The 11,364-nt window shown below is 29.5% G+C and overlaps 2 protein-coding genes across 2 annotated transcripts; one reads left to right on the forward strand and one right to left on the reverse strand.

The window, feature by feature from the left end:
- Positions 1–9,312: 9,312 nt before the first annotated feature.
- LOC126898870 (uncharacterized) lies at positions 9,313–9,942 on the reverse strand. Its single transcript, XM_050673279.1, has 2 exons — positions 9,529–9,942; positions 9,313–9,386 (listed from the first exon to the last, which is right to left on the reverse strand). The coding sequence occupies exons 1-2, from the start codon at positions 9,827–9,829 to the stop codon at positions 9,319–9,321; spliced, it is 369 nt and encodes a 122-aa protein (XP_050529236.1). The 5' UTR covers positions 9,830–9,942; the 3' UTR covers positions 9,313–9,318.
- Positions 9,943–10,389: 447 nt separating this feature from the next.
- Positions 10,390–10,884, forward strand: LOC126897308 (zinc finger BED domain-containing protein 5-like). Its single transcript, XM_050670817.1, has one exon. It carries the CDS (start codon positions 10,390–10,392, stop codon positions 10,882–10,884), a length of 495 nt encoding a protein of 164 aa, XP_050526774.1.
- The last annotated feature ends 480 nt before the right edge of the window (positions 10,885–11,364 follow it).

The following is an 11,364-nucleotide window of genomic DNA, read 5'->3' on the forward strand; positions in this document are numbered from 1 at the left end:
CAAAAAAAAAAATAAAAAAAAAAATAAATAAAAAAAAAATAAAAAAACACATCATAGTAAAATTAATACCTTCTCAGCTTCGCATCGAAGCTAAAAAAAACAACCCAGCACAGGGGGGTCGCTGCACAGTGGTGATGTGGCATAGTTGGATCAAGTATAATACCTGACAAAAAACGCTTCGATGCAAATCTTTAGATAGTTTAATTTTAAATAATTTAACAAAATAAAGTCCAAAATTTTTTTTTTTTAATATTAAAGTATATAATATAAGCTTTAATTTAAGATATATATAAAAATGCCAGTATTTCCGGAACACTTTCAAAAGTTTTTTGTGAAAAAGTAGTCATTTTGAATCCCTCCCTGTGGGCAGGCAAAGGGTCAAATTTATAAAAAAAAATACATCATAAGGTAGGTAGATATTATGCATCTATAAAAAAAAAAATTATATTGATTTGTTCATTAATGAAAAAGTTATGGCAGTGTTAAGTAAAACAAAATTAAAAATTTTTTGAAAATTAGCGATTTTTAAATTTGTAATTTTTTTTTGAGATTTCCCCCATTTACGGGAACCAGGNTTTGTAATTTTTTTTTGAGATTTCCCCCATTTACGGGAACCAGGGAAATTTTTTCAATTTTTGAGGGTAATGTCTTCGACTAGATACGATTTGTGATCTTTTGATGTATTGTTGAAAGAAATCGGTTCGGTGAGATCTGAGAAAAAGTGGTAACAGACACAAAAAAAAAAATAAAGAAATAATAAAATAAAACACATCAAAGTAAAATTAATACCTTCTCAGCTTCGCTTCGAAAAAATAACGTAAAATAACAGGTTAAAAATTATTAATTTATTAAAACATTGTGGACATTTGTTATATTGTAGATATATTTGTATTCAAAGTATTTTTTGTGGTGAAAGAAAATACAACCAGCATTCTTCGACATGTTATTTTAGATGCACCTCATAACCACAAAATTTTGTGGTTACAAGTCTTGCAAACAGAAAAACAAGAGCTAAAAATCAGTAAGCGATAGAAAAATTGAAATATTCAGTACAAAATACTCGTACTGCAATATAAGGGGCTTAGAATGCAAGAGATACGAGTGACATGTATTTTACAAAACTAAAAAACACATTTTTTTGACAAAACAAAATTTTAGATATTAGTTACAGAATTGATTTGCACTAGGGAACGCGATTTCTTGCGCGCGGACCTAATGCAACCAATCATTGGTCCAACAAAGTTAGAAAAAAGTAAAAGAAAAGGTCTCAATTATAACAAAAAAATTTAACAAGGCCCAAAAAACCATATTTGCTTTGGGTCTCTTTGTATCTAACAGCGGCCTTAGAGTTTACCTTAGTAAAGCCTCATAAATTAAAGACGTACAATATTATNTCATAAATTAAAGACGTACAAAATTAAAATTATTAATTCAATATTAACAATATATTTAAGGTCTTTTTTAATAAACACGTAATTTCAATATTGAAACTATATTAATAACAAACTAAACAAATTTTAATTAAAAATAACTTATTCATTTTAAAATAAGCGCGTCAAAAAAGGCTAGTTTACAATAACAGATAACTAGAATACTTACACTCGCCACNGTCAAAAAAGGCTAGTTTACAATAACAGATAACTAGAATACTTACACTTGCCAGCTACGATGTAAAATGTTGAATGAAGAATATTAGCGCAGAAGACTAGCCCGAAGAATCAAATGGCCTTATCTATCGATTATCTAGTTATCAACTATCGATTTATTACTCTTATGCCGAGTTTTATTTTCTCAATGATACCGTTTTAAATTAAGGGGGGTACATAGACTTCATTTATTTATGTTAATAAACACTATTATAATTAAATATAATTGTATTATTTTTCCTGGTATTATTATATTGTATTAATTGTCCTGGTATAAAAATTAATGTTTCGAAAGAAAATATAATATATTATGTTAAAGATATTGTATTTGATACATTAAATCCAATAGTTCAACAATTGATTATTTTCTGTAAGTACACAGTATCATTTACAATATAGGATAGATGCTATTCTATTATGTCATTGTTATTTAAAAGATATATAAAAGTATATATCTAAGGAAATTGGTTCGGTTGGATTGGGTTTGAAAACAATTACAAATATGAAATTTGAGTAAATAAAATTTTAAAAAAGGACTAATAAAAAGTTAATAAAATTGAACATAATTTTATAAATTAACATAAATTCAACTGAAAAATCGAAAAAGAATTGATAATTTTTAAAGGGAAGATATCCTCTTCTTACCCTTCCAATGGGCGCCCAATTACGCCTCCTTGTATGCTCCTGGATCTTATTTTTCGCGAAAACATAGTATTTTATTGTCTTGAACATTTATCTCTATAAATATTGCAAATACAAAAATATTGCACCAAAGAAAATATTTTTAAAATCTTATGCATAAAAGTTAATTACGTAAATTTTTGTAGTACTACAATTTCAGTATAAAAATTGAAAATAATATATATATTTCAATGTATTTTGTTTAAAACTTTTATCATCCTAATTGAATCAAGAAATCTTATTTAACTGNTTACAGTGTGGCGACGCATCGCCACGGCAAGCGTCACCACACTATATATATATACCGTTTACAGTGTGGCGACGCATCGCCACGGCAAGCGTCACCACACTATATATATATACCGTTTACAGTGTGGCGACGCATCGCCACGGCAAGCGTCACCACTCTATATATATATATATATACCGTTTACAGTGTGGCGACGCATCGCCACGGCAAGCGTCGCCACGCAAACGATTATTTTTACCCCTCGCCTATAGATGTTTCACATCAAAAAAACATTANGATCCATAATGATTAAAAAAAAAAACATTGTTTATATATAGGCCAATCACCCTATATATCTGTTTTGCTGATGGAGGAATTTAATACAAAATTTACTAAAAATGAAAATCAAAAACACTTAATTATTTAGAATTTAATTATTATTATACTCTCAAATATTGTTCATAAATTAACAATGTATTTATTTTAAAGGTCGTTCGAGAGTACAGAAATAATTATCATATTTTACCGCAATAAATTTAAGTTTTAACATCAGATCAAAGTTTTACGGGTATGTTAGCGTCTAAATGTGATATCTATATTTCACACTTTCTCAAATAAACTACCAATTGGAAAATGAGCAAGTTCAATAACTTTTTAACTATGTATTTAAATCCTATGGAAACTTGGAAGACATAGTATCCGTGGTGTAGAAACCAATTCTATACGAAGGATAAAATTTTAAATACACCATAAAAGTATCTTTTGCATAATTCTCATATTTTTCTTGATTTACATCATTACACGCCTATTGTACTTAAAATCCCTTTAAAACATTTAAGGAGTTTTTTATTTAATCCAGTTATTTCAGAAACCACCGCTGGAAAACCAACGTCAATTTAATTTGACGCATAATTCGGAGAATTACACAGTACGGTCGTTCTACTCTGAAACATATTTAGAACTTAATGTTATATAAAATATATAAATACTACTCGCCAGTAAAATAATCAACCTTTAGGGCCGATCTATATTAATCTGTTTACAATAATTGTCCACCTGCATAACAAACAACATCTATTCAATAAAAAAAAATTGTATATAACCTAAACGTAGTAAACGTTATTCTTTATCGCTCTTCCCGGAAATTCTTCTATTGTTCACTAGTTTATTTTTAACATAACATACACCCTCTTAGATAGCTAATATTAAGCATTCCCATTATTGATAAGTACAGTTTTATTTCATAAAGCCGGTTTCACGCTATGCGTTTTCGACCCTGCGTCGGAAACACTGGCGACACTAGTCTAAATTGTTACTGTGTATTTCTATAATCGCTTACACACTACAATAAAGAAGCGCGTTTCCGGTAATGGCCGACGTTCATGTTTGATTTTTGCCGTCTGGACGCTAAAATAGAACAATTGGTTTATTCAAATACTTAGGTTTTTACAGCGTTTTCATCGCGCGTCGAGTATCATTTTTTGATCTTCTAAGTATCCTTGTACTCCTAAGTATTTTTGAAAATTAAAAAATTATTTGGTATGTTTAATATCAAAATATTTATAATTGTTGTCAAAAATTAGATTATTTGGAATTTAATTAATTTTTTAATTACTCTTTATATTTACATTGAAAACAGTTCTGTGCACGAAGGGTTCATTTATAATTAATACTACTGTATAAGACTGAAGTGCTGAGTAGGCTGAGGTACAGAGCTGGATTTATGACTAAGCTAACTAGGCTATAGCCTAGGGGTGCCACAACTTGAAGAGACGCTGCGGCCGGCAAAACTTTGATTTTTTTTTAGATATCATTCCTTTCTGCGAATTTAATTTTCAATCTACTAGAATTAATGTAGTTTTTTTAGTAAATTAGTTACTCGGTATTGTAAAATTATAAAAATAGCACAGAATATATTCTACAATATATATATTGATATATATATATATTGATGCGGTTTATGATTTTGCCGCACTCGCGGGATGTTATAATTTCAAGGAAAAAAGGAAACACAACACCTTATTTTTGGTTCAAAATAATCGAATGTTTTATTTGTCGCTGAACAAAACTTTATATCGGAAAAAGAAAACAAATAAACACAGTAAACAATATAGACGGTTGACGTACTTATATATGTATCCGAAAGACAATATATCGTATCGAAGTGTCCGGTGCTGTAATGTTGACGGTGAACGATGCGATCAAAGCGGTGTCACGGAGATGACTTAACGTATATTTGCGGCGGGTCGTAGATGGACGTGCGGCACTTGCTGGACTTTGTACCGTGGCGTATCGCACGCGGTGTTAGTCAGTCAAACTACCATATGCACGTAGTTGGCGGTGGCTGATACAGGTGTCACGGGTCGCGGGGCTCCGTGTATAGAGAACGACGCGGTCCGTGTCAATATATATAAAAATATAATGTGATTGGGCAGGCTAGCTACGGCACGACGGTATATATTATCAAAAATAATAATCGGCGACGGCGGTCGTGTAAATTGTATCGAGCAACCAAATCAAGGAAACACCAAACGTATTTTTAATTAATTTTTCTTATTTTTTATAACTGTGCAAATTTTTGTTGTTTACATTAATAAGTTGACAAATATATATACTGAATTAACCGTTTATTAACAGAGTAAAAATATAATTATTATTTTTTATTGTTGTACATTAATTATAATTTATGAAGGACTGATTTTTTTTTCATTATAATTTAAACTACAAAATTTCAATACATAATTTTTTTACGTTGACTTTTAAATATTTTTAAAGTAACTATACATTATACATTAGGAAATACAAATTTTTAAGTAAATTGGGAGGCGGTCACATTCTATCTGTGTCCTAAGAAGTGGTCGTCTGTTCCTTATTAGCCTAGGGACACTTTTTGGATAAATCCGACCTTGCTGAGGTACTATTATTAACAGCATAATCCAAATTAAAATCGAGGGGGATACATAGTTATATTTACTAGTCCAGATATTTTCTATACATTTTCTGAAAGCTTATAAAAAACTCTATAAGTGGTGTGAAAAGCTATAATATAATATTGCTCTATATAAAAGCTATTTTAAGTCATACGATAATACACTGCTCTCTAGTTGACACAAAACAATACAGAACTGCCAACACTATATTGATAAACAATAAAAATTTGCAATAAAAAAATATTGTAATTTCAAATAAACGCACCAACTCGGCCTCAGTAATTTTCGAATTGGTGAATGTTCCGAGACGAGTCCAGATATTTTTTATACATTTTCTGAAAGCTTATAAAAAATTCTATAAGTGGTGTGAAAAGCTAACGGGTGAAACGTGCAGGTATAACTGAATATTGCAAATCAAGACCGCGAAAATTACTTTTGGTTGCGTATTAACGCATTAACTCGGCCACAGTAATTTGCGATTTTGACAATGTTCCGAAACGAGTCCAGATATTTTTTATACATTTTCTGAAAGCTTTTAAAAAACTCTATAATATAATATCAAATGCTAAGTTGTTAAATGCAGTGGTCGTTCACAATTATTCGTGTTGGTACGGCGGTGTATACGATAGTAATTGTATATATACTCCCACCGGCCCACAGATCTTTGTTGTGTGTATGATTGGTAAATGTGTGTAATATATGCTTTTTGTTATTATGTGTCTACATCTATCGGTTAGAAAAAGCGTTATACTCTATTAAATATTGGTAACCGAAGGGTAACCAATATTTGTTAGTGATAAGCAGTTGGTGGACCACGAATTGGTAGCTTCACACTCGTGTGATTTACAGTACTATTTTATAAGCAATATCAAAAGTAAAATAACGTTAATAAGATCAGAATATAGATTGTCAAATAGCTATTCCAATTATACATTCAAATGACTAATTTTAAGTATTCAATGCAGACAATATTAAATTAAAAACAAAAATACATTATTAAGTTATTTTAGTTAGCTAATAATAAATTAACTAGAAATTTATTGACATATTTGATAAAAATTATTAAAAAATAAATTTTTATAAATTTAATTTGTATATACAAAAAAATATAATTAATATTGATTAATTATAATAAAAGTTGTCGGCAGCTTTAATAAAAGTCAATGTAGCATGTGACACATCACAGTTATCTTCTATGGAAGAAACTGCTCCCCAAGAAATCAAAAAAAATAAAAGAGCTAAAGTATATTATTCTTCAAATAAAAAAAAATCTTCACTATTCAAAGAACCTCCTAAGAAACGTTATAAATCTAACATAAGCTGATACCTCTTCCAACACTTTCTGATGGTATATAATTTATTTTTTAATTATAATAATACACTTTTTAAAAATAGTATTCTAATAATTCTTTAACTAAATATAATTTAATTAGATACAGAATCAAAAACTATTTCAAGTACATCACAAAACAAACATACTCTTAAAAACCTTCCAAAAAAAAGTACAATAAAAATAATAACTCCTCCAATACTTTCTGATAGGAAGTAAATACATAACATTCTTTTACATATTTATCTAATACAAATATATATTATTCTAGATAATGAATCAACAATCAGTAATGAATCATCTGCTGACGATTCATTTACAAATAAAACATATAATCCAATTTCTTATGTACCTAGTTCTCCAAGCAGCAGTGTATCGAAAAGCTCAAACAATGCTGAAAATAAAAATAATAGTCCAAACTTAAGTTTTTAAAATATGTTTTGTGAAACAGTTCCATCAACACCACATAAATATAATGATGAAATAAATATTAAGCTCGAGAAAGGTTTTAGAATAATTTTGTTTATAAAAATGTCTTAATTAAATGACAATAAAATCTTGTTTTCTTTTTTTTTTTTTTTCATAGACATAATCCAAATAAACGACTCTATATCATTGGAAAACAACCAAAATTTTAAAAACAATGGTTAGTGTTAATTTTTTTTAATCATATTTCAAATATGCACACAATTTAACTATTTTTCATTATTTAACTAATTAAATTGTTTTTAAGATTCATCATATCAAAAAATAATAGAGTTACTTACCAACATAAAATAAGTTATTTAAAAAGTGGTCAAATTACATTAAAGAAAACTGTGGATAAAATGTATAAAGAACTCTATGAAAAATCTAATACACCAATAGTCTCTGATATCAATAATTGTTATAACCTATCCCCAATAATTGATGAAGAATCATCACGTTTATTTGAAGAAAAATTAAAAACTAACCAGTCATACAGAGCAGCTATGATAATTAATATATTTGACTGATGAGTATAATAATATTATTATACTCATCAAACAATATATTATGTTGTTTGAATGTCTTCAATTTTACTTTTAGGTAGCTCATCTTTCATTAATGTCTAACAATAAAGTTTCTGAAACCGTAAGAAAAATAATAAGGCGGTTGTTCAGCAATGAATTTTTGAGTAGATACTCTTTAATTGGATTTAAAAAAAAAATCTTTAAGGAACTTGAAGCACATAAAATTATTTATGGTTTGTTTATTTCATCATTACTAATATAAGGATATTTAGAAAAAGAAAATTTAATTTATAATAATCAATATAACTTCTTACTTCATCATATATCTTCCCACATTTTAATAATTTTAGAGTTGTTAAATAGTTTTAAAATAGCTTTTAACACAAGGTGTTTATACAGCTTAACAATTGAACTGCATATTAAAACTTATTAATTGTAAACTCTAATTTTAAAGCAACTATCAAATAATGGCAATATGGCTTTAATTGCTCACATGTTAAACCCACTATTTAATTAAGCTATTAATTGATTAATAATTATAATTTTTGAAAGTTTTTTGACTTATTCTTTAAATAATTATTTAAAGAATAAGTCAAAAAATTTTCAAAAACTTTACTACTCATTAATTATGAACTTATTAAAAACAGCAAGTCAAGAAACAAAACCAATAAAAAGTATAATATTAAATCAAAATATTTTAAACAGAAATCTAAAATAATACTCACAACTACAAATGCCTTTTAAAAATAACAATAACGCTAAAATTATGTAAACAGCAATATGTTCAAATTAATAAATGAATCTTTTTACGAATACTATTGTCCAATGGATTACATTGGAACTTTTTTTTATAGAAAACTACTTATATCTCTTTACCGTGCTATAGACTTTAACATTGTATTTAACGGTGTTTTGTAATCATAGATAATAAAAATACATTACATTATCAAAATGGTAGTTCATCGAACAGCATAAAGCAATGGTATAGGTAGAGATTAGATAAGATATCTATTCTGTTGTATAGGTACATGTCATAAAATTAAAAATTTTGGTTTGACGATATTTTAGATTAGTGGTTTTCAACCGGTGTGCCGCTATAAATCTATTTATAGTTTTATAATTTTTAGGATACCTGTATTATTATCAATATTCGGTGAAAAGGGATAACTAACAAACATAAACATAGGCTAATCGCTTATCATTAATCGTAGATACGCATAATACTATAATAGTATTTAATGTTAGTTTGACCATCGCAGCCGTCTCGATCGCACTGATAATTTTACTTAAATAGTATTTTTTGTAATGGATGTATTTATAATTCGTTCAACTGACAGCATTTCAGTGAGTGAAACACCAAAAAAAAAAGCTAAATTAAATATCAGATGTCAATATCATCAAGATTATTTAAACATAGGATTTTCTTGGTCCGGAAATGTAGATGATCCTCGTCCATGGTGTTTTGTATGTGGCGAAAAATTATCCAACGAATCAATGGTTCCAAGTAAACTTAAACGACATTTTTCAGCCAAGCATTCTCATTTGGCTGATAAAGATGCTTCATATTTTCAACGTTTACTAGAATCAGAAACACGACAATCTAAAAAAATGACAAAAATGGTGACCATTTCTGATAAGACTCAAGAAGCTAGTTATCTAGTAGCAGAGCTTGTAGCTAAACAAATGAAATCTCACACTATAGCAGAAAATCTTATTTTACCTGCTTGCTGTGAAATTTTAAAAGCACTTTTTGGTGAAAAAGCTGAAAAAGAAGTATTGAAAATTCCTATATCTGACAACACCATCAGTAGGCGTATAGAGCACATGTCTGAAGATATTGAAGAACAAGTATTGCAACAATCTCGTGACTCTCCATTTTTTTCATTACAACTAGACGAGTCAACTGACATAAGTGGACAAGCACAACTTTTGGTTTTTATACGCATAGTTGCCAACGAAGACATCGTGGAAAGCTTTTTGTGTTGTAAAACACTTCCAGAGACAACCAAAGGTGAAGACATTTTCGGAATCGTGGACCATTATCTAAAATTTGCCAATTTACCATGGGATAAATGTATTGGAGTATGTACCGACGGAGCTCCCGCGATGACTGGCTCAGTCAAAGGCTTTATTTCTTTTGCCAAGGAAAAAAAACGTTGGTAGGTGATTTAAGAGAAGTTTTGGATCAAGTTGTGAATGTGATAAATTTTATTAAAAGTAGTTCACTTAAGTCGAGGTTATTTGAAAAAATTTGTGAAGGTATGGATTCAGATAAATCAAAGTTACTTTTTCACAGTGCAATAAGATGGTTATCAAGAGGCCGGGTATTATCACGTTTTTATGATTTGAGAGAAGAAATAATTGTATTTTTAACAATAGAAGAATCGAAATACGATTTTCTTGGAGATGAAAAGTGGTGGACAAAAGTTTCTTTTTTAACTGATATTTTTGAACTTTTGAATAAATTAAATACAAGTATGCAAGGTCGTAACGAAAATATCCTAACATCATCTGACAAAATGATGGCTTTTCATGAAAAATTAATTATGTGGAAAACTCAAGTTGATAAAAATAATTGACTATGTTCCCACGAACTGCAGAGCGAGATGTAGACGCCACTCTCATATCGTTAATAAGCGAATCTATCATATTACTAAAAGACCAAATGAAAAAATACTTTCCTAGCATAAATATTGAAACCTATGACTGGGTGCGAAACCCATTTAGTGTGGCAGTTGACGAGGTCATTGGTCTGACATTCGCTGAAGAAGACAATCTTGTTTCACTGAAAAATGATAGAACATTAATGTTGAAATTTAAAGAAACGGCCCTCAACAAATTTTGGATTTATGCTCAAGCAGAATTTCCTGAAATATCAATAAAAGCAATAAAAATTTTACTACCATTCTTCACATCGTACTTATGCGAACAAGGATTCTCAGTAGTCACAACAATAAAAAGTAAAAAAAGAGAACGACTTCAATCTGTTGAAGAAGAGCTAAGAGTCAGCTTGTCTACCATTCGCCCTCGAATAAAACATTTATGCACAAAACGACAGGCACAAATGTCTCATTAATACCATTTCATTGTACATTATTATTTAAAATACATATTTCTTCTAAAGAAAGGTAAAGTGACCATTGAGATCCTCATGGCACCTTGCGCACCATAGAGTATACAGCCTTATCACAGTATCGAGCTCTGCTGTGACGGACCTTTATTTCTCGACTTCTCGTGGGAACTAAATGGACAAAAACATAAAAACACCACACAACAACGAACTTGGGATGATCAGGGATCCTACGGACATCCTGTCGGAACAAGATCGTGAACTGGCGACTCTTTGCAAAAGTATCGCCGAACTTAAAGATCTCAATGTGAACAACGGGATACTTGGTGAACCATCTACTAGCAAAGAGATAGCAACGTCATCAAATGCAGAACAAGAATCGCAAGATCAAATGTTGGCAGTAACAAAATCGTGAGTCTAAAACTTAGATCTGAGAAACTGAGCGGCAGTCAGGGGCGCAAGCTGAAGAGGAGTCAAGCAATCATG

This window comes from Daktulosphaira vitifoliae, unplaced genomic scaffold (genome assembly GCF_025091365.1).
Source record: "Daktulosphaira vitifoliae isolate Bord-2020 unplaced genomic scaffold, ASM2509136v1 Scaffold_2, whole genome shotgun sequence".
NCBI lineage: Eukaryota > Metazoa > Arthropoda > Insecta > Hemiptera > Phylloxeridae > Daktulosphaira > Daktulosphaira vitifoliae.

Excerpts from the sequence above, each read along its gene's own strand:
- LOC126898870 (XM_050673279.1), bottom strand. The coding sequence starts at position 9,829 with ATGTCTTCACCTTTGGTTGTCTCTGGAAGTGTTTTACAACACAAAAAG. Across the intron at positions 9,387-9,528 it reads TAAAATTTCACAGCAAGCAG|TAAACGTTGAAAATATGAAG; the intron begins GTAAAATAAGAT and ends TTCTGATTCTAG.
- LOC126897308 (XM_050670817.1), top strand. The coding sequence starts at position 10,390 with ATGTTCCCACGAACTGCAGAGCGAGATGTAGACGCCACTCTCATATCG.